The sequence below is a fragment of the Struthio camelus genome, chromosome Z (genome assembly GCF_040807025.1).
Source record: "Struthio camelus isolate bStrCam1 chromosome Z, bStrCam1.hap1, whole genome shotgun sequence".
Lineage (NCBI taxonomy): Eukaryota > Metazoa > Chordata > Aves > Struthioniformes > Struthionidae > Struthio > Struthio camelus.
The window spans coordinates 79386459-79412707 of NC_090982.1; the positions used below are offsets into that span (position 1 = coordinate 79386459).

Sequence of the window (26249 nt, forward strand, 5' to 3'; positions counted from 1 at the left end):
AATGGCCCCAAATTTTCCCGTTGATCATAGCAAGAAGTCATACTGGATCAAAAATCTGAGTCAGGTATGTTTATTACACCCTGATGTTCATTTTCCCCTGAAAATCCGCCTCCCCAGTTATTTTAAGGTCCCTTTTGTTTCTTGTGAACGGGCTGTGAAATATTTTGGGCGGTTTACGTCAGGGTCTCCCGGAGGAAGCGCAGATGCAGCCAGGACCAGTGGCTCAGACCAGCCCCAGGCGGAGAGGGGCAGGTAGCCTGGGGAAGCCGGTCCGCGGGGCCAACGCGCGGCCGGGCCCGGAGCGTTAAACCAAACCACGCTGGGCTCCCTCCGGCATGGCGTTTTGGGGGGCGGGAGTGTCGGCTTGTTAAATCCAGGAGTGAAAGGTTGCTCATTTGGGCTATTCCCCTTTTACCTCAGCACCGTGGGACTCTGGGTTTGGGGGACACTGGGGCTGTGGGGGATCCTGGGGCTGGCGGGCACTGGGACTGGGGGGATACTGCGGCTGGAGGACACTGGGACTGGGGGACACTGGGACTGCAGGGCACTGGGGGCTGGGGGCACTGGGGCTGGGGGGCATTGGGACTAGGGGGACACTGGGGCTGGGGGATACTGGAACCGGGGCCAGTGGGAGTGGGGGGACACTGGGGCTGTGGGTACTGGGACTAGGGATGCTGGGATAGTGGGACTGGGGGACACTGGGCCTATGGGTCCTGGGCCTGGGGGGCAGTGGGACTGGAGGACATTGGGGCTGGGAAACACTGGGGCAGTGGATACTGGGACTGGGGGTACTGGGCTGGTGGACAGTGGGGCTGTGGGCACTGGGACTGGGGGGCAGTGACATCCCACCCCGACCCGGGAGTCACCCCACAGCTTGGGGTGGGGGGGAAGCAGTTGCCGTAAATCAACCGTTGCACCACCGCCCCCCCCACGCTTTCCGGCACTTCGTGCCGCAAAGCAAGGCAGCCAGCCTCGCTCCTCTCTCAAGCAAGCTTGGCTGGGGTGAGGGCGGGCCGGGGAGGCGGGGCGGAGCCCGCGCGACCAATTGGAGACCGAAAGCTGGCGGGTGCAGCCAATGGAGAGCGGCGCGCCGCTGCCAGCAGGGTTAGCGGCGCCCCACGCGGTGCGGGGTTGGTTACCCACGTGTGCGCGGCAGCGGCGACCATGGCGGTGAGGCAGCGGCGGGCGGGACCGGACCGGACCGGACCGGACCGGACCGGACCGGGGAGGGGGGCGGCGGCACCGCTGGCGCGGCAGGGCCCAGCTCTCCCACCTTCCCCGAAGGTGGCGAACGCGGTGTCTGTGCCTTGCAGGGCGCGGGCGGCCCGGAGGGAGCCGAGGCGGCGGCCGGGGGGCAGCGCAGCGCGGGCGGCCCGGGCCGGGGCAGGAAGCGGCCTACGGCAGCCGGGCTCCTGCAGCCGGCGAAGCTGAGCCGCGCCGAGCTCTACAAGCCGCCGACGAGCGAGGAGCTGCAGCAGCTCAAGGAGACCGAGGACCTCTTCCACTCCAGCCTCCTCCGCCTGCAGGTCAGCCGGGCCGCCCCGGGGCTGGGTAGCATCGTCGAGGGCGTCTGGCCCCTGCCTGTCGCCAGCGCCGGTTTCCGGGTGGGAAGGGGAGGGTTTGGGTTCCGTCCTGTGAACGCGAGCTGCCGCGGTTGGGTGGGAGGTCAGGCCGGTGGCTAAATAGCTCCTTCCACTTGTGCCTGCGAGGGGCGGTTTTGACCTCCTGACTGTTTGCTTGCTGGTTTTGGTGGCGAGGTCTCTAGGGCCCGGTTGCTGATGTGAGCCCTGCAAGGTGTTTTCCTGTGGCTGGTGCCCTGTCATTTGAAAAAGCTTTCTGAGGGCAAGGCCTGCGTGAATCCCGCCAGTTCTGTCCTAGCTGGGCCTCACGTAGGAGCCAGCAAGATAGAGTTTGTTCCCGGTTCGGTGCTCCTCAGGGGATGGCAGCAGCTGTGTTATCCCTCTGCCTGTGGGCCAGCAGAACTGCTAGCTCTGAGCAGAGTTTATGGAGGGGCTCAGGTCTTGCCTAGCTTGCTGGCCTCTTCACCAGGCTCATGCGTGGTGCTGGAGGGCAAGGGAAAGGGCAGGAGCGGTTTCCAACATTGCAGCTGCTTTTCGCAGTCTCCCCTTTCTCCCTGTAGATTGAAGAGCTTCTGAAGGAGGTGACACTGAAGGAGACAAAGAAGAAGAGGATTGATGCCTTCCTCCATGAAATCAATACCCTGTTGAGCTCCATCCCGGAGACCTCAGAAACTGATGTATGTCCCAGAAGGGTGCAGGAGGTGGCAAGGCCTCTGTGTGGAGCAAGCTCTGCTGATGACAAGCTGTTTCTGTGCAGGCTGAACTCCCTGTGGAATATCTTCCTTAGGAACTGGAAAAATAATAGCTTGATTTGAGTTGTGTGGGGAGAGGGATGCTCCATCTCTAACCCCAGGTCCACGCTCCTGCCAGCTCAAAGGAGCGTTGTATGGGAAGAGGGGTCTTGGTCTCCCTGTGGCTGCTGTTGATGATGCTAAGAGCTTTTCATGTGTCCTGTCTGTTCCCAGCTCACCGACCAGGCCTGGCTCCCCAAAGGCGTGAAGGTCCCATTCCTGCAGGTGCCGTTCAATGTGAAGGGGAGGTTCCGGTTTCTGCCCCCAGCCGAGCTGAAGGTGGTGGGCAGCTACCTGCTGGGCACCTGCATTAAGCCAGAGATCAATGTGGATGTGGCGGTGACCATGCCGCGGGTGAGTGTGGCCCTACCTGCTCCTGAGTAGCCTGCGGCCTGGCTGAGCCCCATCCTCTCTTATCCTCTGCGCCCACTGTCCCGGTTGCTCGATTCCCAAGCAAGGCCGCAGCATCTGGATGCGCAGCGTGACAGCCCCTACAAGGAGCTAGGGAGCACAGTCTCCCCGCTTGCTAGATCAGACCTTTCTGCTGCTTTGATTTCAGTTTCTTGTGAGGGTCTTCATTCTCTTTGAACTGAACGTTTTCCATGATGCCAGGATGCTGCCCGACTTCATATCCCTTTGCACAATCTGCCCCTGCTCCCAGGCCTGTGTTGAAGGGCGAGTGATGTTCATAGGCTGTTATCCCTGCAGAGCTCCCTCCTCCTGCTGTCCAGACTTGCTGAGCCTGATGCATAATGGGGTTTGAGATAAAGTATCATAGAGGATAAAGTCCTATTTGGCTGAATAGCTCTATGTCCTGTGATTGTAGCACCTGATGAGCGCTTTGGGCTGGCTCATTGCTCCTTGGGGCTGTCTTGCTGGGAGTAGCTGCATGTCTGAAATTGGGATATTTGTGGGGTCGGAGAGAGCTGAAGGTGGTGCAGTGCCTCAGACTGAACTGGGCTCATCAAGAGCTCCACCTTTCCCTTCTGCCCAGGAAATCTTCCAGGACAAAGACAACCTGAACCAGCGCTACCACCGGAAGAGAGCTCTGTACCTCGCTCACATTGCCCATCACTTCTCCAAGGAGAAGCTCTTTGGCAGCGTGACGTTTGCCTACATGAATAGCAACCATCTCAAGCCCATCCTGCTCTTGAGGCCGCAAGGTAGCACCTGAACCTTGCTCTGGTAGGGGGCTGTGAGTTGGCATCTTCTGTCTTAGCTGGAGAGTGGGGGGGGCAGGTCTCGTACTGTGTAACGGGCCCTTTGGCTAGGGAAAGGGGTCAGTTTAGAGCTGTTGTTGCAGTTGGTGATAAATTTTGAAGCTTCAGTGCTTCTGTTTTTCCTGCCGTTCCACATGCAATCCTATCCTCGTGCTGCTTCTCCCTCCTCTGGCTCCTCATCCCCCTCTGCAGCTCTGCTGGGCTCCCCAGCCGTTGCTGGCTGGTCTGGCTTATGGGTATTTCACGGAGTAAAGCAGACCCTACGAAAATGCTGCTGTGTTTAAGCACTACCCCTCCTCTCTGTTTTCCCAGTCCCTGCTCCCTGCTGTCCTCTTGCCTTCCTAAGGCAGCTGTGCACTGGCTGGCTCTTCCCCGCAACAGTGCGGGACATGTGAACTGCCGGGTGCTGCTTATTGTTTCCGCAGAGCAGAGGTGGTGGCACGTTTGGGTCCAAGATAGGCAGTGAGGTGAGGATGGGTGGGAGGGTGCAGGGTGAGGGTGCTGGGGGGAGCAAATGGGCACCTGGCTGGCCAGTGGGAATGGAGGAAGACAGGACTGGGGACAGGAGCAGTGTGAACTCTGGGTTATTATCAGTTCTGGGATGTGATCAATCTCTGCTCTGAGATGATTTGTACCACTGCTGAGCTTAGCTGGGAAGGAGCATTTCCCTTTCTCCGAGATGAGAATGCTTCCTGTCTTCTCAAGTAGTCTCTGGGTCTTTGATATTTCTTCTTCCTGCGCTTCTATACCTGGTGCTTCCAGGCAAAGATGAGAAGCTGGTTACTGTCCGACTCCATGCCTGTCCTGCCGCGGGTTTCTTCAAGCCAAGCCGCTTCTATCCTAGCAAGAACAATGTTCGGACAGCCTGGTTCATGGAACAGAGCACCTCCAAAGAAGGTAGGACTGGGGCTGGGAGAACGCAAGGCTGCGCGGCTCAGCCGAAGCCTGCACCTTGTGCAGGGAGCTGGGTTCTGTGAGGCTGTTTTTTGTGAATTGGAGGTTTGTGGTGGGGTCCAACATGTTGTCATATCCCCATACAGGAGCCCTGGAGCCCCCAACCCCTCACTACAACAACTCCATCCTCTGTGACACGGTGCTGCTGAGCCACCTGCATTTCTTGTCCAGTGTGGCCACTGACTTCCCGGGCATGAAGGACGGGCTGGCCCTTCTCAAAGTTTGGCTGCACCAGCGGCAGCTCAGCAAGGTATGCTCTGTGCTGGGGGACGAGGCAGGCTCTGCTCATGTGGCTAATCTGGCCTTGGTCTGTTCGCCTCCCTTCTTATAGGTGGAAAGGTGATGGTTTGGCTCTTGTGGGTTATGTGGTTGGCTTGGGATTCTGATTTGAGCTGAGTTAGGTTTCAAGGAGTTCCATCTTACCCCGTGGACTGTAATGGGTCTGGACACTTGTGCTTCTTTGAGATCCCAGGAGTGATGCAGTGTTTTGGGAACTCATCCGTTTCCGGCTCTGGGGCCGCCCTGCTGGCGATGACTGGCCAGGAACAGCTGTGTGGGGTGAGCACTGGGGCTTGTGGTGCCTCGCTGAGTTCACCCTGACTCAACTGTCTCTGGTTTTGCAGGGTTTAGGCTGTTTCAATGGCTTCTTGGCCTCTATGCTGGTTGCCTATCTGCTGACGAAACGCAAGATTGTTAAGATGATGAGTGGGTACCAGGTGCTGAGGAACATCCTGCAGTTCCTGGGTGAGTTTCCAGAGGTGTCTGTGGGCAGGGAGAGGCTGATGTCAGCAGTATCTCTGCACGAAGCTGGTCCTTAACCTCTGCAGGCAGGGGTCTGTGAGTGGGGAGCTGGAGGACCAGCCGGGGCTGCCCTCGTAGGATCACCTTGTGCAGCTATGAGCCAGCTGACAAGAGCTCTATCCTACCTCTGAAAAGGGAGAATAGGAAAGTTACCAGACAGGGTAATTTCCAGGGGCAGAAAGGGAAGTTATTTTGGCATTGTTTCTCTGCTGGCGCCAAGAATGGGCCCAGCTGTCCTGAGTAGAGTATCCCTCCCTGGTGAGAGATGAAATCTCCCTTCTTTCTCGGTATCAAAACAAAAAATTGTTGCGATACTATGAAATATATTCAGAAGGACTCTAGGGGAAGCTGGGACCCTTTCCCTCCCCTGCCAGCCCTACTCGCTTCCTACTGATTTGCTCTTTTCAGCACGTGGCAGTGGGTAAAGCCTGTCCCCTGGGGTTGATTCACTGTTGGAGTCTTTGGTGCCTAGGGCTGCTGGACCACTGCCTTCTTCCCCATCCCTCAGTGTGGGACACGTGGGCTCAGCTCTTGGCCGGAATGGGGTGAAGGGAAAAGGAATCATGGCTTTTCTCCCCTTAATGGTGGAGTGGAGAGGGTCCATGGATGGGAAAGGACAGGAGGAGATGAGGCAGCAGAGTGGGGATGGATGGAGTGGCTTGGTGCGAGATGGGTAGGCCACAGCACAGGGTACAGGCCAGCATCATGTTTTACCATTGTTTAGTGTTGTCAGACTGCCACGTGGCAGTACCACCCTCACCAGTGGGGAAGATGTGGATGACAGCGTGACTTGTTCCTTCCTCTCTGTCCACAGCCACCACAGACCTGAGTGTGACGGGGATAAGCCTAGCGAAGGAGACGGATGCCTCTCTGGTAAGCAACCATCTGAGGAGGGCTTGTGCCCGTGTTTCACTGTCAGCTGTGCTGCTGGTGCTGTGGGGCTGCCCAGTCAGGGATGTGTCCTGGGGCCTGGTCATTGTTTTAGGGACTTGGGGTGGTGGTGTCTTGGCGTCTGTGCTGCGCTGTGGCGCTAAGGACCGCGTTTACTCTTGCAGCCTTCTCTGGCCGACTTCCACCAGGCTTTTGAAGTAGTTTTTGTGGATCCCTCTGGGCTGGTGAACCTCTGCGCTGATATGACTGCTAGCAAATACCACCAGGTACTGGCAAACTGTGAAGGCATCCTAAGATGCTGTTTTAGGATCCAGGACCAAAGAGCGCGCTCTCCTTTCCTATACTCACTTGCAATACAAGGCTCTTTTGCTAACAAACTGCTGGTTTCTGTTAAGGAGCTGCTGAGTCCCATGGCCTGGGGCGGCTGTATGTCCGTGGTGTGGATGATGCAGTCCTGCCCTGTCAGCTGGCTTCTGAAGCTGACTTTACAGAGGTTACGCACTAGCCTTCTGTCGTGTGTACCGAGTTCTTGGGACAAAGGAAATGTCCTTGTGTGTTCTTTTATTATTATTATTATTATTGTTATTATTTTCTTTTAAAAAAAAAAAACCTTATTCAATTCTTATGTTAATAATAGAAAGCCTCATGCCAGAAAACAACCTCGTCAGCTGTGTGTCAGCACCCTGAGGGGACAGCGGGGCTGCAGGGGCAAGAGGGGAGGGAAGGTGATGAGGCGCACTACTGCCTAATGTGCTTCCGTCACTGAAGTGAGCCAAGGCAAGCGGAGGGTGGTTAGACGTTTCAGAGAAGGATGTTGGATGTGGGGAGGCAGTTCAGTGCTGCTTTTTTAAGCCTTTAACGAACACCCCCAGCTCTGAAGCTTAGAAGGGAATTTTAAGATTTGGATTTAGTGCCACCTTACCTTTCCTGCTTGTAAGATGGAGGGAAGCTGTTTTCTTCTACGTAGGCATCTCTGGGTGAAGCCAAACAGCTGCTTAACATTGACATTCCTGGCAGGAAATTCCTGGTAGGAATGTCAGGGAGGGTATAGAGGGGCCATATAGCTGGCAGCAAGCACCGTTGATCGCTCCACTCCATGCTGAGGATGGAGGCTGCCTAGGATTGGTGTCTGCTGGTGACCATGGAGCTGGGGTGGCCATGGTTGACTGAGGACTGTTGGTGACTGATGCTGGAAGGATTTGCTTTCCACTTCTAGAGCCACATGAGCTCTAGAGGACCCTGCTTGAGCAGGGAGGTTGGACTAGATGATCTCCAGAGGTCCCTTCCAACCTAAACCATTCTGTGATTCTTCCCTCCTGTTCATGCCTTTGGTCTGTGTTGTCTCCTTGTCCAGGTCCAGTTTGAAGCCAAGTGTTCCATGGAAATTTTGGACGATAGTACTGTGGATGGCTTCCAGGTGCTGCTCATGACTGCAAAGCCTATGCTTAGAGCCTTTGACCACGTCTTCCAGTGAGTGTCCTTGTGCCGGTGGGGTGATGCTGAGTGAGTCTGTTCAGAAAGGAGTGGGCTGCTTCTAGTTTTGGACCAGGGTGGATATGGGATGTGCCTGGTGGGAAATGGCCCCGATAGCTCTGCGATAGACACTGGTGCTTCTTGCATTTGGCCCTTCCACTTTTATTGCCTGGACACTCTCTCAGGAGGAGGTGGGCTTCTGCCAGTGCTTTGGTCTGCAAGGAGTGATGACCGTCCCAAGAGCCAGGATTTCCCATGGTACATCCTGAGAGAGGTGGGGATCCTGTCCTCACAGTGGTGTAATGCGGTGCTTCTTCTCATAGCCGTCATCCTGGGCCAGGGAGTCTCTGCTCCTCACTTTATCCATCCTCCAGCATCTTTCTCAGGAGAGATATGGTGGAGGATGCGGAGGGGAGCCTGACTGGCTACTCTCCTTCTTTAGCCTGAAGCATGTCTCCAAGCTGCAAAGTGCCTGCAAGAAGATGCAGCTGCTGAATGAGCTGATGGATCGAGGCGGGAACTACCTGGCCGCAGCCCTTCCGTTCGTTGTGTCGCTGCTGTCCCGTGGGCTGGCTGGGAGAGCAGTGCTGGTGGCTCACTCCTTGCCCCAGACCCCTGAGGTAACACAACTGGGCAAAGACTCTGCTTGATGTCGCGTTCCCCGCTGTGCTTGGGAGCTTGGGCATTCCTTGCAGCACTGCTGGGTGCAGGGAGGGGATCTTTGATCACTGCAGGATGGAAGGGGTCTGTCATCTGCATGGGGAGGACATACAGGACCTGAGGCCAGGGGACTTTGACTGGGGTGCTGGGTGCAGCCAGGAAGACTTAGTTTGGGCAGAAGTCCCTGCCCAGCACTGGGGCAGAGTGAAGACAACTGGCTTTCTCGTCAGGAAGACCTATTAAAAGAGGACTTCCCTGTCTCTGCCCATCTGGGCTCTTGAGAGTATGTCCTGCGCTGAAGGAGGTTTATCTAGTGGTCCGATATCCCAACAGATGCCACTCCAGCACAGTCATCTCTCCTTGTGCTTCATATTTCCTGTTTTTGCTCAGTGGTCCGTTGAAGCTGACCCCCCAAAACACAAAGACGTTGGGCCCCTGGCGTTTGGACTCCTGCTTGTCCCAGAGTTTGCTGCCAGTACGTTGGAGAAGGGACCGCAGGCCGATCGCCCTGAGGTAAGGAGAGCCTTCCTTGTCCAGGGGAGGGTGGTGGTGGTGGTTCGGGGGAAATTTATGCAGCTTGGCAATACCTGTCGGTGTCCTGCCATGCTTGATGCTGGGTGCCTGCCGTGGACAAAACTGTTCAGGGCTAAGGAACAGCAGCAGTGTGAGCAAGTGGCAGCGAGGGGACTGCTGAATGGCTCCTCGTGTCTTTGAGACATCTTGGTGAGGTGAGGGGAGTTAGAGGAAGGCCTCCAGGAGTGGGGAGGCCTCTTGGTCTGGCTGGGGAGATGGTTGGCCAAGCAAGCATAAGTAGGAGGGGAGGGAGATGTGATGGAAGCAGTGGGAGACACCCCCCCCCCCCCCCCCCATATCCAAGCTTCTCATTGCTCCACCCGAGAAAGGTTCGGTGGGGCTGAGCCTGCATTCCTCTCCTGTTAACAGCCAGGCAGAAACTGGGCTGGGGAGCTGGAGTGGAGCAGGCACTGCGCTATGGCTGCAGATGGCTGTAGGAGTGACTGTCAGTCACAGGAGCGCTTCAGCTGGCCTGAGCTGTCACCTAGGGCCCTGGCACCACCGATATCTCTCTGCAGGCCCAGGACTTCCGGACCTTCTGGGGGGAGAAGTCCGAGCTGAGGCGGTTCCAGGACGGCACCATCTGTGAGGCAGTGGTGTGGGAGGCAAACACCGTGTGCCAGAAACGCCTCATTCCTGAGCAGATCGTCAGGCACCTCCTGTGGCTGTAAGTAGCTCTGAATAGAGCTAAATGGCAGCTGTGGCTGGGAGACCTACAGTTATGTGGGATCACTGCTGCTCTCCATGGCTTGTGCCGCATCTGTGGTGCCCGTGAGGTAAACCTGTTGTCAGATCCAGGTCTTGGGGGACTTTGTGGGCTGTTCCAGCTTTGTGAAGCGAGGAAGTCATTTCAGCTTTGTGGTCCGGATGCTCCTTGCCGCTTCCCAAGAGAATGTGGCAAGGGCAACCACGTGACATTGTAGCTTGCACTTGTGGTACTGCTAACAGCAAGGAGGCAGCGTGGTTCTGCCTTTACAGATGGATGTTGAGACACTCCTCATTGGCAGAGCTGAGAAGAAAAGCCATCTGGACTATACGGGATGTTTTATGAAATCCTATGAGACGCTGTAGTGGTTCACAAGGTTGGGTCTACCTAGAGCACTGGAAAACCTCCCTGTAGCAGTTGAGACCTACTGCCAAAAATGCAACCCTGTTGCAAAGAATAAGAGGGTTGCTTGGGCCTTTTTTATCCCTACTTGAGGAGAGTTTCTGGGAAGAATGGCTGTACGTGGGCAGCTTTAGCTTTGAATCCTGTGAAGCTGCATGAGTTGCTGTGTTGCTTTGGGTGGGTGGTCTGGGCACAGGAGGAATGTGCAAAGATCCTGACGTTCTCCACACCATGACTTTCCCATCGAGGAAGGCCTTCCTCGGGCTTGAACTGGCCCTTGCCTGTGGGTGCCGCAAGCAGTGTCAGGATGGTTGGGGTGATGTGTCCTAGCTCTAATGCTCTCTTGTCTTCCTTCACGTAGCCACGCAGACATTCCTGAATCCTCCATCTGTTACATGGGAGCGCTGCTGGAGTCTGTGATCAAGACTGGGCAAGAGGTACAGTTGCTTCCCCAATTCCAGATTTCTCTGTAGGTTTCTCAGGGAAGGGAGGTCTGGGAAGAGCTATGGGGAAGTAATTTTAGATTTGTGGTCCTGAGGCTCATAGCTGGTTCCCAAGAAGGGTTAGGAAAGTACTTGTCTGCAAACACTGAGGCAGCCAGTGCAGTGCTTTCCTTGGATCTGCTGAGCTTTTGTGGTACGCCAAAGCAGGGTGTCACACTTGAGACAGGATGCTAGTTTCTACTGCTTGTGATGTGGTGAGGTAGCATAACTTGCTGTGCATGCTAGCCTGCAGTGAGCAGAGCTGGTAAATCCCGTTGTCAGGGGGATGCTTTTTTTGGATACTGAGGAGCGTTTAGGAATCTAATCTCCACCAGTCCTTGAGGAACAGAGGAGAAACTTGCTCTTGTAGGCAGGGGTATCTGACCACACTCCTCCAGTGACTGTTGCTTCTGTACAAACAGCCCAGGGAAGCCTTCAGTGGTCAAGGGACTGAGAGAAGATGGACTCTAGAGTTGGGAAGCCTCTTACGGATTAGAGTTTGTTGTTCACAGCACACCCTGCAGAGGGTGCTGCTGCTCTGCTGTAGAATCCAGGCTGGTTGGATGTACGTAGCTTGATTCAGCTGCATCCGAGCAGTCAGTGCCTGCTTTTATTCCTCATTCAGGCTTTTCTACTGTGCTTTCAGGGTCGGGGGAGCAGCAGGACAGCAGAAATTCTCCTTTCTGTGCATCTTAAATGCCCTCCCCAGGGCTCCCGAGATGCTCTGGATGTTTCCTCACCTTCCTTACTGTTTTTGCTATGCTTTGCAGCTTTACCACGGCTAAGGATGTAGTTTGAGCAGTTTCCTGTTAACTGCTGCCTCTGGTGGTATCGGTATGCAGAAGGGAGGCAGTAGCAGAGCTCTTGATCTCTTTCCCCCCTCCAAGTCACTCTTAACTTCTCCCTTTATAGGGAAGAGCAGTACAGCTCTTCGTGTTGCCATAGTGTTTTTACAGGAATTCATTTCACTTGCCACTTGATAAGCAGCCACTGGAATGCCTATGGCTGCTGGGTAGCTGCAAACAGATTTGCTCTTGGCTTCCCTTTCTCCTATATCTCCCCATATTGCTGAGCGTGCTTGCAAAAAGCTGCTCTCTGGGGTGGCAGTGTTGGCCTCTTGGTGCTTGGTTGCCTCTCCAGGCAGAGAGGGAGGCAAGATCAGTGCCTGTGCTGATCTTCCCAGGGGTGAGAGATACAAACTGATAGACTCTCTGGATGTCTACAGGCCTCAGGGACCGGTGAGGAGGCCATGGTCAGCGTTGTCTGCTCGTATGATGACTTGAGCCGCAAGCTCTGGAACCTGGAAGGGCTGCCGCTGACGGTGACGGCTGTGCAGGGCGTCCACCCGGCCCTCCGGTACACAGATGTGAGTGCCCCTGGGTGCAGCCTGCATGCTGTGCATCCAGCAAGGAGCTGAGGGAGGCCCTGGCTCTGGCCCTGCTGAGTTTCAGGGTGAAGGGGGACACAGAATTAGTCTGTGCCTTTGTGGCTGTTGAGAGGTCTTGCAGTGATGTGGTACCTCTTTGATGCTGTCCCATCTCTGGGGCTGTCTGCGCAAAGGCTGCTCAAGCCCTCTGTGTCAGGGGGCTTTGCTGAGGTGGGAGGTTTGGGGGAAAGGGGTGTGCTTTGCTGTGTGGGTTCTGCTCCCTGCTCTAAGCCCCTTGCTGATGCTCTATTCCAGGTCTTCCCTCCTATTCCCGTGAAGCCAATTTATTCCTTCCATACCAGAATCAGGAACAAAGACTTGCTGCTTCCTTCGGAGGACAAGCCCTGCCCAGCCTATATATCCCCTTTGAAAGGTAAGTGGGGAAAGATGCGTGCAGGAGACGATTCACTAGAAGGGAACAGAGGGAGAAGGCAACACTGACTCAGTTACGGCTCTGTTCGTGTGTCACGGGTGGGACTAGAGCCCTGGCTCCCCCTGCTCTTGCGTTGTAACCTCTAGTCCCTGCTACCCCCCCCCCCCAACACCTTGTTTCTCTGTGGGGTTCACTGGCCTCCATTTGTCCCTTTGCCCTCAGTCGTGTGCCACATGGAAGGCAGTGGCCGGTGGCCACAGGACAAAGAAGCCATCAAGCGAATCAAGGCAGCTTTCCACCTCCAGCTGGCTGAGCTGCTCCAGCAGCAGCACCATTTGATCTGCAGGCCTGCGGTCACGCACACAGATGTGTACAAGGTAGGGGAGCGGTGAGGGCCTTCTCTGTACTTGCAGAGTGATAGTGCCTTGTTACTGAAGATGCAGGCAGGGGTAGTTACGGAGGTGGTCGTTGTCAGTACTGGATAAGAGCAGAATTTGGGTTCTGGACCCAGTAATCGGCGTGGGAATGTTTTGCGCTGAGGCCAGGATAGTGCTGTGCCTGTGGCCTGGGGTGCAGCGTAGCATGGCAGCCTGCATGTGTTGCTGCCAAGCCTGACTTCACCTTTTGCCCCCGTCTCAGGATGGCTATGTTTTCCGTCTCCAAGTGGCCTACCATCGAGAGCCCCTAATCTTGAAGGAAGTGGTCACTCCAGAAGGGATGCTGAAGTACCAGGACACAGAGGAGTCTCAGCAGCTGGAACTGGAGACACTGCATCTGCCCTATCTAACCAGCTCCCTTCATGGGTAGGCAAGGCAGAGCGTTTGGGATGCCAGGGTGCAGGATGTGTCCTGTGGCTGGGAGCTGACGTGAAGGTGCCTTTGGATGATGGAGGGCGATGGTGCAGAGAAGAGTTCACCGTGGGAAGGGAAGAGGTCCCTCAGCCCTCCGTGTGAGCCAGGAAGACTACTTCTCTCTGAGGGATGAGGTGGGGGAGTGAATGTGGTTAGGGGAGAGAGCAGGTTGTCCCACTTGTCAGATCAGAGCTCACTGGTACAGGGACACAAGTACCTACCAGCAGCGCAGTTACAGGGGAGCACGTGGCAGCATTGCACCTTTGTTCTCCCAAAAATGCAACACCTACAAAGAGCCCTGTGCTTGTGATGTGGAACACATCTCTGGCAGACGTTTGTTTCTCTTCTCTGTTGAATGCCAGAAAGGCGGTTTGGGTCCTGGGATGTCTCAGCTGACCAGTCGTGGATGCTTTTCTTCCTCCTCCACGCAGGCTCCAGCAGCAGCACCCTGCCTTTGGCAGCACCTGTCGGCTGGCCAAGCGCTGGGTCAGTGCCCAGCTCCTGAGCGACCACATCTCCGAGGAGTGTGTGGATCTCCTTGTGGTGTATCTTTTCCTCCACCCGGCCCCCTTCACCCCACCCAGGTGAGGATGGGGAGCCCAAGCTGGCTGGTTGGGGATTAACTGACTTTTTGCCTACTCAGCATGCAGATAGGATGAAGGATTGAGGAGGGATGCTGCCAGGGCAGGAGGTGTTGGGGAGGGCTGGTCCATACACTGGCGTGCAAAAGTGAATGAGAGGACCCTGTAGTCCCAGAAGGTTGTCCAAGCTCTGGTGGGCGCAGCCGTCTGGAGAAAGCAGAGGTCATTGGTGCTGCTGGGCTGCATCTCCTCCCTGCCGTGTTGGAGTGAGAGTGGGGCAAAGCAGCAGGCAGCCAGCTGCAGCGGCAGCTGTGTGCTCACCTGATAAGGATGGGAGCAAGTGTCTTCGTGGCCTCTTGAGTACGGGCAGTGTCTCTGTGACACTGCCACAATGCAGTGGCCTAGGATGTCTCTTTCCAGATGTTGTGTACGCACGGGTCTGGTCTTCCTCTGCTGTGGGGCAGGATCAACTACTAGAGGGGGTCTTGTGCCTTCCTGAGAACTAATGGGACTCCTTGGCCTGTGGGGGACAGCTGGGAAAAGCAGGGATGACAGATGCATGATGGTTAGCAGCATATTGGGACTCCTGGGTTCCCTGGGAGCGATATTACGGTGGTGCTGGCTGCTGCAGCCTCCGTTTATCCTGGAAAAGACTCCCGAGGGAAGGGCAGAAGGCCAGCCATTGAAAGCTAAATGGAGCAGAGTGTTGGTAAATATCTCCTTGGGGCCAATTGCTTGCTGCCTCTGGCAGGTGGACTGGATATGGCCCAGAGGGAGCGAAATGAAGTTAAAGGCTATGTTTATGTTCTGTGTAGAGCCCAAAGGTTAGTCTGTCCTGCACTCGGGATCCGGTTTCCTTCCCAGAAATAACAGTAGTAACTGTCCACTGCCTGAAAAGCTTTCCTGTCACCTGAAATACCCTCCCAGCAGGAGCCCCGTTTTCCCAGCTGTCTTATTTTGCAAGCGTGTTGTGTTACAGGGAAACAGAGGTGCAGCGAGAGCTTGGGCTGGCATCCCTTGTGGTCCTGTTTGGAGAGCGACACTGGAGATGGGAGCAGTCCTGTTTCTGGTTCTCCCTTGCTCTACCCCCAGACAGCAGGCTATCTGGATGGGGTTGCTGCAGGAGACAGGGGAGCTGCAGGAGGTGGGGGAGCGTTTCAAGCGCTTGGGACTTTTTTTTTCTTTCTTTAACCTGGGGAAGAAGGAACAAGGGGAAAGGATTTCCCTGTGTGCTCAGGGACCGAGAGAAGGCAAAATGCCTTGTACTCCTTCTGGATTTCCCTCTCACCTCAGGCATCTCTTCTGGGGCTGCACGTGGCCTGGTTGTTGCTGAGCTTACACAAACTCCTGTTTCTGCCATGGTGATTGGCTAGGGCAGCGAATGGCCGCATTAACCTGTTTTCTCTCATCTGAAGCTCTCCTCAGGTCGGGTTTTTACGCTTCCTCAACCTCCTGGCAACCTTTGACTGGAAAAACAGCCCTCTCATTGTCAACCTGAATGCAGGCCTCACAGGTGAGCTGGCAGCACGCAGGCTCTCCCAGGTGGCCCTGGCCACAGCTGCGGGAGAGCCATGGCACGAAGGTCTTGGGCCCTTCTGGGTCAGTGTGTGGCTCTAGCGGTCTTATGGGGGAATGTCACAGCTTCAGCCTGAGGCAAGGGGATTTTTCACGCCCTTAGTCTTCTCCTACCGTGTTTAACTTGGCTTCAAGGTTTGTTTGGTTGTGGGTTTTTTTGTTTTGTTTTGTTTTTTCTCCTACCTCCCTTTGAAGAGGTGGTCTTGGTGACAGTTCTCTGTTGCTTTGCGGTGTTGCTGAAATCTCTTGTGAGCGTGGGTAGTGTTGGACGACACAGTGTCTTTGAAGCCCTCTGCTCCTTTGTAGCCAGCCTTTTAGCTTGAGGCTTTGCCCTGGCTCTTCCTGGCCCACGCCTTTGCTTCTGTCTTGTAGCGTTGTCCTTCTTAGAGGTGCTATGATTTTCTTGCATGAGAAGGTCCTCCTTGAACTCACAAGCACAGTGCAGTCTCAGGGTACTAGCATGCGATTAAGGCTGCTGTGCAAACTGCCTTAGGAAGATGCAACCTGGGTGTGAGCTGGGCAAGACCCAAAGGGACGTGAGGCGATGGCCCTTTGCAGAGCTCGATTGGCATGGTCTCGTGCTGGGGCCTCTGTCCAGCAGCGGGGAAGCCTTGCTCCTGCTCCACATCAGCTGTGTTGGTGATTGTGTTGTGAGAGCAATCACTTTCAGCTGCTGATGGAGGTGGTATGGGACGGTGCCAAGCCTCCCTACCCCATGTCTGCTTTGAGAGCCTTGCTGAGCAGCTTGAGGCACAGGCAGTAGCTGCTAATCCCTGTTTTAGAAATCTACAAGGGAGAAAAGTGTTCAGTCGTCCAGGTGCTCAGAGGCATGGGGGAGGCTTTGAAGTTTTTTATCTTGTGAGCTCTCTGGATTTCCTGGTGACTGTGTCTCTGGTTTCCAAAGCAACATATTGGCACATCCAAGCAGACCTGTGATCCTAGGCTGTTCCTTTTATGTCTTGTGTGTCAATCGTTTTGGATAACTGGTGTTTTACAGCTTTTCATAGGGGTCAGAAAAGACCATGGCTTGTTCACTACACTGTGGACATGTCTCAGCTCTGGTGGGGGGAGTAGCAACACCTGAACTTTTAAAGCTGATCTATGAGAAAAGTAAAAGCTGCTTGTGAGTGGTGTGGGCAACACTGGAGGGAGCAGCTGTTCCCATGGGTTTCAGTACTCACTCAACTCTTTTTTGAGAAGGAGAATTGTTTTTTTGGAAACTGATATGTTTCTACCCTTTAGCTTTTTTTTTTTTTTAATGAAAAAATATGAAGAGTTTTTCACCAAAAATTCATTTTATTTTTCTTAAAAACGAATCAAAAATTGAACTCTCATTAGCTCATAACATGACTAGTTCCTAGCCTGTGTCAGTCCCAGTGACTGTGCCTTGAACTGCATCTGGGGCTACATAAGATTGGCTCTGTGGGGTTAGAGCAAAGATCCATCTAGCCCTGCATCCTGTCTCAGAATTTCCCATAGGCAGATGCTGAGGAAGAGCGCAACAACAGAGCAAGCGTATAGCGCTGCTCCTGCCAGTTCTCTCCCAGCCTCCAGCTACTTGCAGCTTGGAGACTTCCTGAGCCGGATGTAGCTTTTGTGAATTTAGTAACTAGCTCCCGAGGGATTTTTCTCTCTGTCATCAGCTTTCCATTTGAGCTGCACAAGGTGGCTCCGGCATCTTCTCCCAGTAGCCTTTGGTGCTGCTCCACAGCAGCAGCGTTCCAGAGGTTGGAGGGGAGGTGGTCATGGTGGCCAAAGTTTATACTGGCATTTCCTTCTCTGCTGCAAAGGTTTATCTTCAAGGGGTAGGCAAATGCTACCCGATGCCTGCCCATCAAAGCCAGCAGTCAGGCTCAGCCCCTGTGTGAGCTGGCTCCGCACAGCTGCAGCGGAACAGCAGTGCCAAGGAAGTGCTCTGGCCAAAGCTGGGTGGGAAAGCACAAAAGCTGGTTGTACTGCTGGGCTTGCCACCTCTAAACCTTTTTTGGCTGGTAGCCATCCTTATAGCGTGACCTGGCTTTGTGCATAGTGGGACTGATTGTCCCACAACCTCTGGCCTAGCCTGTCTCAGGCTGGCATCTTTTGCAAGCCAGCAGCTGGCTGAGAGCTGGAGAGATACAGGCATCCTTCCTCTGGGTGTGAAAAAGGAGCTATATCCTGCCTCTGGTCTAAAGTATGCTTCGGGATTGCAGACTCTGTTTTGTATGTTGTGGGGTTCAGGAGATGCAGATTGTTTGCCTGTGCTCTGTTGGCCTCCCTTATTGAGGGGATTAGAAGGGGATGGGGTATGAAGAGGGACAGTCTTGTTTTTTTTTTTTTTTTTTGATTGCACATTTTTCTTTGAGGGATTCATCGTGTGTTTTTTGTCTCGTAGAGATAAAAGAGGAAATACCTAGGCTGGGCTTGCAAGGAACAAGGCTTGTTGCAAACACTCCTGGATAACTATTAAGTGAGGCAGCTTATTTGTGTCATTAGAATCTATCCAGTAATGTGGTCACAGGAAAAGATAGTTTCTTGGGGAATCCCTCTTTTCATCTTACTAGTTGTGCCTCTGGGAAAATGGCTGTAACTTCGACCCCCTCCCTCCCCCGCCCTGGAACCACCACCTTCATGCATTGGTGTTATGGGCTTGTTCTGGTTTATGAGGCTGTGTCTCCAAGCCCAGGCAGGGGAGTTTGACCACTTTGGGACAGAGGTGGCTGGTTGGTGCTGGTGTGCTGCAGGGGCTGTGGCAGAGGTTTGTATTTCCAAACTGCTCTTACCCTGAGATGCGTGCTTCCCACGGGGTTTACGTTGCTACTGTTTGTCACGTTGTCTCACCCCCTATCAACTCTGCTTGCTGTTTAGCAAGACTGATTTGTCAGATGAAAAAACACCTGTGCCCAGAGGTTGTGGTACTGTGAATGGCTCTTTGCGACCAGGCTCCCAAGCCTTGTTTTTCCCCATGCAGGTGAACGGGAATAAGGAATTGATGTGCCAGGGTCTGAGGGCTGCTGAGTGTCAAATGCAGACTCTGCTGCCTCGTGGTACCTGGTGGGTGCATCGTGACCAGGAAGCCAGGGGTGGGCTCTGATGGTTAGTTTTCAGCAGTTGCTGCCTCTTCACTCTGCCTCCCCTGTTGGTGCTTTGAGCTTGGATAAGGGAGGCGAGAAATATGGCTAGAGGATCAGAGGGTGTGGGGAAAAGGGTGGGAAAGTACAAACGCTGATTATATTGCCCTTTCTTGGGCTGTGTTATGTGGGTGTAGAGGGGACGGAGCATCTGATCCATCTGCCTGCCCTCTCCAGGTGCTGACTGTGTGGAGATCAAGAACAAGTTTTTGGCTGCTCGCTCTCGCCTCCCCATTATGTTCATTGCCACACCCAAAGACAGGTGGACCTCAATGTGGACCAAAGAGCGACCCTCAGCGCAGGTGAGCTGGGGCTTTCCCTCCTTGCCCTGCTGTGGCTGCCAGATTGGGGCAGTTCAATGGTCCCAGTGCTGCATTGAGCTTCACTGGCCCTGTAGTGATGCCCCTGCTCCGTCCCTCTCTCTGCAAAGCCCCACGTTTTACCCTCTAGCTCTCTTCCCTCCTCAGATCCTGCAGCGCCTTCTCGTACTGGCCTCAGAGTCCCTCCGGTCCCTGGAGGAGCAGCTCATGAACCCACTCAGCAGCCAGGACATGAAGGTAATCCTTTTGGGTAGCTGGGCAAGGGTTTTTGGGCTCTGCCCAAACGAGCTGCGGGTAGGAGCTGAACAGTGGGCAATCTAGTCATCCTGATGCAGGATGGAGGCTGCCCCATCAAGTCCTGCCTCCATGTGCAGGTGTGTCTGCATGACCTGAGCTCCCAAGCTGCTAGCCAGTTGCCATGTAAATCCTGTCTCTCCCTACCCCCTGACACGTGTATTTGTCCACAGGACAGATGGATTTCTGTCTTGGGATTTGGTGCATCAGTGCTTGACTAGCACTCTGTGCTGGATGCTTAATTTCTGCACTTTGTCTGTCTTATGATGTGGATTCTTCTAGCTGTGGCTCTGTAGCCTATCTTCTACAGGCAAGGCCAGTGGCCCTGCTACATACTGGGACTGGGATGCTCGTTTCAGAGTGCCAGTCTCCTCCATAAAACGCAGATCCTAAGACACCTTTCTCCTACTTTCAGGTCTACTTATATAGACCACATATGACTTCTGGTGGCAATATTTGTCTTCGTGTGTTTGCACAGCATCTAGCAATGTGAAGGCACTTGATTTTTCTTGGGGCCGCCCTGGAGTGCGGCTGAGTTCCAGGACTGGCAGCTCTGAGCTGTGAAGGGCTGCCGTGCCAAGCGCTGCTTATGTTGGCAGCAGCATCCCATGTTCAAGGGTGGCAGGCGTTGGCCGAGAACTGTGAAGGGTTTAGATTGTTTTACCTCTTCTCCCAGATGCTGGCGCTGTTGCAATTGGCCTTTTCCTTAGAGGGGTAGGGGAATTATATGAAGGAGGTAGATTTAAATGGGTAGAAGAAGGAGAGCCTCATGTGTAAGTCAGTAGCAGAGCTCAGTGCTGCAACCTGCTCTCTTCTCAGTGCTGTTTTCTGATGATGATGCTGTGCGTTTGGGTACTTTGAAGTCTTTTATATCGAACCTCATATAATTCAGGAGATGTGGGAGTGTTTTGGCATGAAGGGATGAAGGCAGAAGAGCAGGGGCCTGTCCTCATGGCGCAGATTGTCTTTGCTCTCAAGAAATGTGCTTCTTTCTTATGATAAGGCTGTATGGAGCTGGCTGCTTTCAAATCCGAGGGTTGTTCTTGGATCAGTATCTTGTCAGTCTGCTGTAGCTCTTGGCTGGTATGGAGGGAGATATGCTCCTGGTCACTGCATACTGAGTTTCTGTCCTGCTACATCTGCTCCTCCTGTCAGGAGTCTATTGTGGGATTGAGGAAGAGGAAGATGATAACAGACAGAATAGCCGGTAAGTACTCTTCCTTTCTGCGTCATGGCCAGAGCAAAGTCCAGGTTGAAAAGGATCCAGGATGTTGTGTTAAAGGATGATTAGGGAGATGAGACTGCGATCTCTTCAGCACTTGGCTGAACAAGAGGTAAGAGAAAGTAGTCATTAGGTAGTACAGGATGAAGGGATGGCTGTAGGGATTTCCTGGACCAGGGACAGACTCTAGATGATTCACGGAGGAGAGGCCCCTAAAAATTTTAGAAATGATGCCGTAACACTGTCTGCACTCATGCCCAGCCAGAGACTTGTTCCCTGCTTGGATACAGTCTGTTGGGTTAGTTAGTCAAGTCATCTTCTTCCTCCTCACTCCAATTGTGCTGTGACTGGTAAGTCAGCCACCTGGGCTGCGTGCTGTTCAGAAATTACAGCTCAGAAAGCAGCTGCTCTGTGAAAGTGTCCCAGAGAAGGTGTGTTCCCATCCGGTGACTAAACAGTTTTCTGAGAGGCCTTTTGGGAAGCAGTGTTGGTAGGAATCACCGGTCTCAGCTGTCTTGCACATGAATCTGCAGCTGGGAAGCTGGATGGAGATGAGATCTCTTTGTGCTCCTGTGTGGTAGAGAGGGGAGGCCTTGGGATGCCATCTGTTTGGTCTGTGGCAGACAGCCCCTACCTGGGCTGCCATGCAGCAGCTCTCATGCGTTTGCTCATCCCATGCCTGTGCTGCCCTTTTGAATGGAAAGGGGAGAACTATGTCTGGCTGCAGATGGGGTCTGCAGAGATGCAGTTCAATAAGCAGAGGTGGGGTTTAGCCAATCAACAGGATTTCAGGTTTTACACTTCAGCTTAGAAAATACTACCTCTGTAATTGTTGCACCCACAGGCCATGCTCAAAACAAGCTCTCCCAGCAGCCTAGTTCCCTGCTGAGAGCAGTATTTCAACCGTCTAGACACTGCTTATCTTCAAGTTCAGTGCTGCGGGCATGGTCCCTGCTCAGGGTGATTCAGTGCGGCAGCAGGGTAGTTGATGCTGTAGTGGAAAGAGGACCGATGAAGAGAGGAGCAGCAAAGGTGATGGAGCAAGTAATATGGGCAGCATGCTGGGATAGGAGAGTGAGCTTGGGAACAGCTTCTTGCCTGGGTGCCTGAGCCAATGGCGTGTTGTAAAGCTGCAGTAGAAGCGTGTGCACAGCGTTTGTGAGACTGAGTGATATCTAGCCCTCCTCAGCTCCCCATGGCACTGCCAGGCTATGGTACGCTCCTTCCAAAAGCAGGTGCTTAAAATGATCGGATGAATCTCCTCTGACTTTAAAGGGCAGCTGGCAGGGCTAGCTCCTATGCAGACCTCTATGTGGTTGGCATTAGCTGGGGAGAGCCCTCGTCACAACTGGGGAGACTGCAGGAGGGTGAGAGAAGTCTGGAAAGCATCATCTGGGAGGGAAGGCTGAAGGGAGTGAGGCTAGCTGGGCTAGACCTGAGAGAAAAGATGGACTAGCATTCTTCAAATAGCTTAAAAAAAAAAAAAAAGGTGGGGAGAGCGGTTCTGCAAAGAGGAAGGAAAGCCATTTCTTTGTTCACTTGGGACAGAAAGCAATGAGTTTGCAGAGGAAGAGTGGTTTAGGAAGCTGGTCTCGAGCCCAGTCCTGGAAGTGTTGAGGAGCCCGAGAAGGCTATGGAGCCTCTGTTGCAGGAGGTGTGACTGTCATGTCCCAGCTGCGTTTGATGCAGACCTCTCAGTTTGGGCCATTGGTGGATTGTGTGGCTTCTCCAGGTCCCGCCCACCACCATCACATGCAGCTCTCTCCTGGACAGGAGCCTGAGCTCTGGGTTTGGCTAGAAAGTGCCCTGTCTTGGAGATCTGGCACAGAAAGCCTGGGTAAGCTGGAGTTTGAGCCTGGATACAAGGCCCTCGAGAGAGGTCAGAGTTGATGCTGTAGGGAACAGGTTACAGCCGTGATGTTTTCCACAGTGCCTGAGAGAGGAAATTGCAGGGAGGGGCTTGTTTATTTATAGGCTTATTTTCACCCCTATGCTGCTTTCTCTGTGTCCCCTGGAATTGGCATTACAGCTAATTATGATCTGTTGGCTGCCCTTGCCTTTACCCGGAATATATTTACAGGCTCTGGGTGTCCATTTTAATCATGTTGCCTGTTCCCAGAGCCAGGGTGGGAGCCTGAGCCCCTTGGGGGGAAGCCTTGCTAGTAGCTTCACGTTCCTTGAATTATTATTAGTGAAAGGAAATGAACCTGCCGGCTCCTGATGCCTTTTAAACGATGGGTTTATCTACAGCAGTCCTTGTATTACGGAAAATGTGGGTGAGGAATGTTAATGAAGGGAGAAGGGAGGGGTTTAGGCCTATCTGGTAAAAGATCGTTATCTGATGTAGTGCTTCCGATTTGGTAATGATTACGATGAGGCCACTGATGACTGCAGCCCATGTCCAGCTGTAACTACTGTCCGGTTTGGGCTTCAGGCTTTTTTTTTTCTGTGTAAGATGTTGGCTGCGTGTCCTGAACGCCCGTATGTGTAGGGACCTGCTCTTGGCTGAGGCTGAGCATTACAGTTCCCAAGGAAATTGGGAGGTGCTCAGGGAAAAGGAGATCTTGTGGAGGCTTGGAGATGGGTTTTGAGTGGTTTGGGGTCAGTTCCTGGCTTTGCCGTGGACTCCTGATGTGACCGTGGGAAAATCACTTAAACATGCTAAGAAACGTGGCTGGCACTCTGTTCTCCAAACTGTTGCTCTGACTTGGCATTTTGGGTGGGAGACGTTTTGTCCCTAGGTGTGGAAGGTGTATTGACAGCCCCGTGCTTTGCAGCTGAGGGTTGACAAATATCTTGTTTCTCAAGACGGCGGTATTGCTGCAGCCAAATGAAACCTGAGGAATCATCTTTTTGAATCTAAGTTTAGCCAGGGCTGTAATGAGCTACTGCAAAGCTGTAAGGGTCTCTCTCAACCAGTTGAGCATCTGTGGGCTCTCCAAGGAGTCTCCCTGAAGCAGCAGCTTTAGATTTTTGCTGCTTGTGTGTTAGCTGTCTAACTGGGATGCTCCATCTGCGTCTGTGCCCTGGACCTTCCAAAACGTGCAAGGGAGGGAAACGAGGCTGCTTCTTGGGGAACGTAAGTGCAACCTATTTGTAGTTCAGCACTGCCTTCCTTGGTGGTATATTTTTAACAGAAGACAGCCTGGAAGTTGGCATGAGGTCGCAGGTAGTCCTTGCTGGCTAGTGGGAGGAATGTCCATCTCAGAGGACCTGTCAGACTCACTGTCTGTTCTGTGTCTGTGAAACACACAGCTGCCATAGTTGGTTTGCATTTGGTTGCAGTTCATAGCAAAGACTCTGCAACTCTCCCTGCTCTGCTTCCTCACCTCTTCTTCCATGTACAAAGCATGGTCAGTTTTGATCCCAGAAATCAGCCTGAGCGTTGACTGGGACTTAGAATAACGTGGTCAGCCTTGTGAATGTCCATCCTCAGCAGCGCTTGGCAGTGTCATCCCTTTGGCCTCTGCACTGCATGCTTGGGTGAGGAACTTTGCAGTCAGCTCTTGGCCGTGGTCCTGGCTAGTGGATGAGGACCTGTGCTCTCCAGAGCATAGGGTGACAACTGCATTGGTTGGGTATGGAGAGCTCCCCTTTCCCTTGGCTAGGGTCCTCACACCTGGTTCTCAACGTTTCTTGACGCTTCCCCTCATTGCAATGAGTGTAAAGCTGCCCAGAACTACTTCTCATGCCTCCTCTGCCTCCTTGGCAATGGTTTCTTCCTTCTTGCTCTTTTTACGAACTGCTTGGCTGGGAGGAGAAGTGATCTGCAAGCTGGCTGTGGGCAATGAATTGAGTGGCAAAACCCACAAAACTTCCTCCTTCCTTCACCCCTCAGCTTGGCTGTAGGAAAGAAAGCCTCAGGAAGCGCAGGCGCCTCTGGGAGACTATCTTGTATGAGTTATCCCACCTTCTTCTCCATCCTGGCTGCAGCTATGTTTTTATTCTGTGTCTTAAAACTTAGTCTTTGACGAGCTGGTATATGGAATAGCTCTGGCCATGCTTCCTCCAGGTGTGGGACCTCCCCAGGGTGGGAGGGCAGCTGCATTGCAGGTGGGTCAGATGGGACCTGGGATGTCAGTGTTGTGCTCTAACAGACTGTGCTGGGCTTGCAAAAGAACAGGTAGGACACAGAAACTCTCAGCTCACATCTGTTTTATCACCACTGGGATAAAAGGTCTGTTCTTGAGCCCAGGGCTGGGCCAGGCAGCAGCTGAGCTGTCCTGAGCTTTTTCCGTTAATGCTTTTGGCCAGGGAGATGGCAGGCAGCTGTCTAGTTGGTTAAACTGCTGAGGATAAACAAAATGCAGCTCCTCTTCTTGTGAGTCAGAGATTCCGTTGTCAGTGGAGGGATATGTGGTTCCTTCAGCTCCTTTGCAGATGCTCTGTGGCTGCTGGGTCTTTTTCTGTGCTAGAAAAGGAGTCCTGGGTTGAGGGGCTGTGCTGAGCAGAGTTCCTGGGCATAGCCTGTGAAGCTATGCATTTGTCATCAAAACACAAAGAAGGCCATGGTCTTCCCATGATGACTACTGGTATGTGTTCAGTAGGATTCTAGCTGTAGCGATGCATAGTTGCCCTCAGATGAAGAGCAGTGATGGTGGAAGTGTGAAGGCTGGTGTCCCAGGACAGCTGTGCACCGAAAGTTAAGGACAGACTACCTCGCTTCTGGGAAACTTGACTCTGACTTGCAGCTTGGCATGAAATGTTGTCAGTTAGGGCAAATTTATTTGCCTTAAGGCACTCTGTATTCTATGTTTTCTCATGCCCTGAGAAAACCAGGAGAAACATAACCATGATGTTTCTGTGCTGAATCAGTCATGTGTCTATGGCCAGAGCAGATGGCACCTCTGAGAGACTATCTTGTCCGACTTATGCAAATCTGGCTTGTGTGCTCTTGTCCAAACCTGGGGTGGTGGAGATATTGGTAGGACACTAACATGCAATGCTAGGAAGCCATTGTTTTGGTTTGAGGAGAGCAACAAGGCTATATATGTATTTTAACCCTCACTGCTTTCTCTGTGATTTTTTGGTTCACCTGAATCATCCACTGCTCAAAGGGACCTGGGAGATTTAGACCTGCACATTTGCCAAGTAAGGGGAGATATGTCTAAATCCTTTGCATTTAATGGAAAATAAGCTTGGAGGGGAGCTTGTGTTGGAGGTGCGAGTAGTAACTTCTGTGGTTGAAGCTGAGGGGACTTGAAAAGCCAAACAGTGGTTAGGTATGAAAGATTCACCTTTTAGGTGCTTAGGGATCTATGCTTGGGCAATGAAAACACATTTGCTTCACGTTTGTACTGAACATGTAGCTTATTGACTTTGCTTTTGGTTCTGATGCGTTTGGACTGGAAGTACTAGTCCAGGATGAGATCTACTTGGGAAGGGTGCGGTTTCCATTACAGGGCTGTAAAGGGGGTTTTGCTTTGATCTCACTGTTTTGTTGTGAATGCTCTGGGGCCAGCTGGAAAGAGCAGGTTTCCTCAAATAGTCCTTACTTAGTGAGTTTTGTTGAGTGAGTTAGAGTAAAGTGGTGCTGCCTTCTAGGTGACTTTCCCCGATGAAGCATTGTTCACTTGGAGATTGGGAACTGGCTTTGGAAACGGTTTTAGAGGAACACTTCCCTGGTGCAGACCAGCCCCAGCTACCCAGCACTTGTCAGACACGTCCGGGTAACGTCTGGGTTCACCATATTAAGAAAAACAAACTCCAAAGGTAGGCAGAGGTGTCACTGCAGCCTCTGATTAGATACAAACCTGTTTGAGTGGTAACTTTGCTGAATTTGGTTCAGGCTGGAGGTACTTTGTGCCAAGACTGACCTGAATTGCTCCAGGATTTGAGCTTTGGGAAGGATGTTTATGCAACCAAAAGTGTTGCAGCACCTTGGGTTGGCTTGGGTGATGGTGGTAGCGATAGAGTATACTTCTATGTCAGCTCTGAGCCCTGGTGCGTGGAAAAGGAGGGCTT

General features: G+C 53.2%; 1 protein-coding gene across 1 annotated transcript in view; it reads left to right on the forward strand.

The window, feature by feature from the left end:
- The first annotated feature begins 1163 nt into the window (after positions 1 to 1163).
- Positions 1164 to 26249, forward strand: part of LOC104152009 (nucleolar protein 6) — a 39860-nt gene continuing 14774 nt past the window's right edge. The window contains exons 1-23 of the mRNA XM_068928288.1: positions 1164 to 1170; positions 1314 to 1526; positions 2141 to 2257; positions 2546 to 2725; positions 3366 to 3534; positions 4354 to 4488; positions 4632 to 4795; positions 5169 to 5289; positions 6161 to 6219; positions 6402 to 6503; positions 7592 to 7707; positions 8153 to 8330; positions 8761 to 8883; positions 9462 to 9610; positions 10413 to 10488; positions 11759 to 11899; positions 12215 to 12332; positions 12555 to 12709; positions 12972 to 13135; positions 13615 to 13767; positions 15180 to 15277; positions 18627 to 18751; positions 18917 to 19006. Coding sequence (XP_068784389.1) covers positions 1165 to 1170; positions 1314 to 1526; positions 2141 to 2257; positions 2546 to 2725; positions 3366 to 3534; positions 4354 to 4488; positions 4632 to 4795; positions 5169 to 5289; positions 6161 to 6219; positions 6402 to 6503; positions 7592 to 7707; positions 8153 to 8330; positions 8761 to 8883; positions 9462 to 9610; positions 10413 to 10488; positions 11759 to 11899; positions 12215 to 12332; positions 12555 to 12709; positions 12972 to 13135; positions 13615 to 13767; positions 15180 to 15277; positions 18627 to 18751; positions 18917 to 19006 — 2952 coding nt within the window. The 5' untranslated portion in view covers position 1164. The remainder of the gene's footprint in view (positions 1171 to 1313; positions 1527 to 2140; positions 2258 to 2545; positions 2726 to 3365; positions 3535 to 4353; positions 4489 to 4631; positions 4796 to 5168; positions 5290 to 6160; positions 6220 to 6401; positions 6504 to 7591; positions 7708 to 8152; positions 8331 to 8760; positions 8884 to 9461; positions 9611 to 10412; positions 10489 to 11758; positions 11900 to 12214; positions 12333 to 12554; positions 12710 to 12971; positions 13136 to 13614; positions 13768 to 15179; positions 15278 to 18626; positions 18752 to 18916; positions 19007 to 26249) is intronic.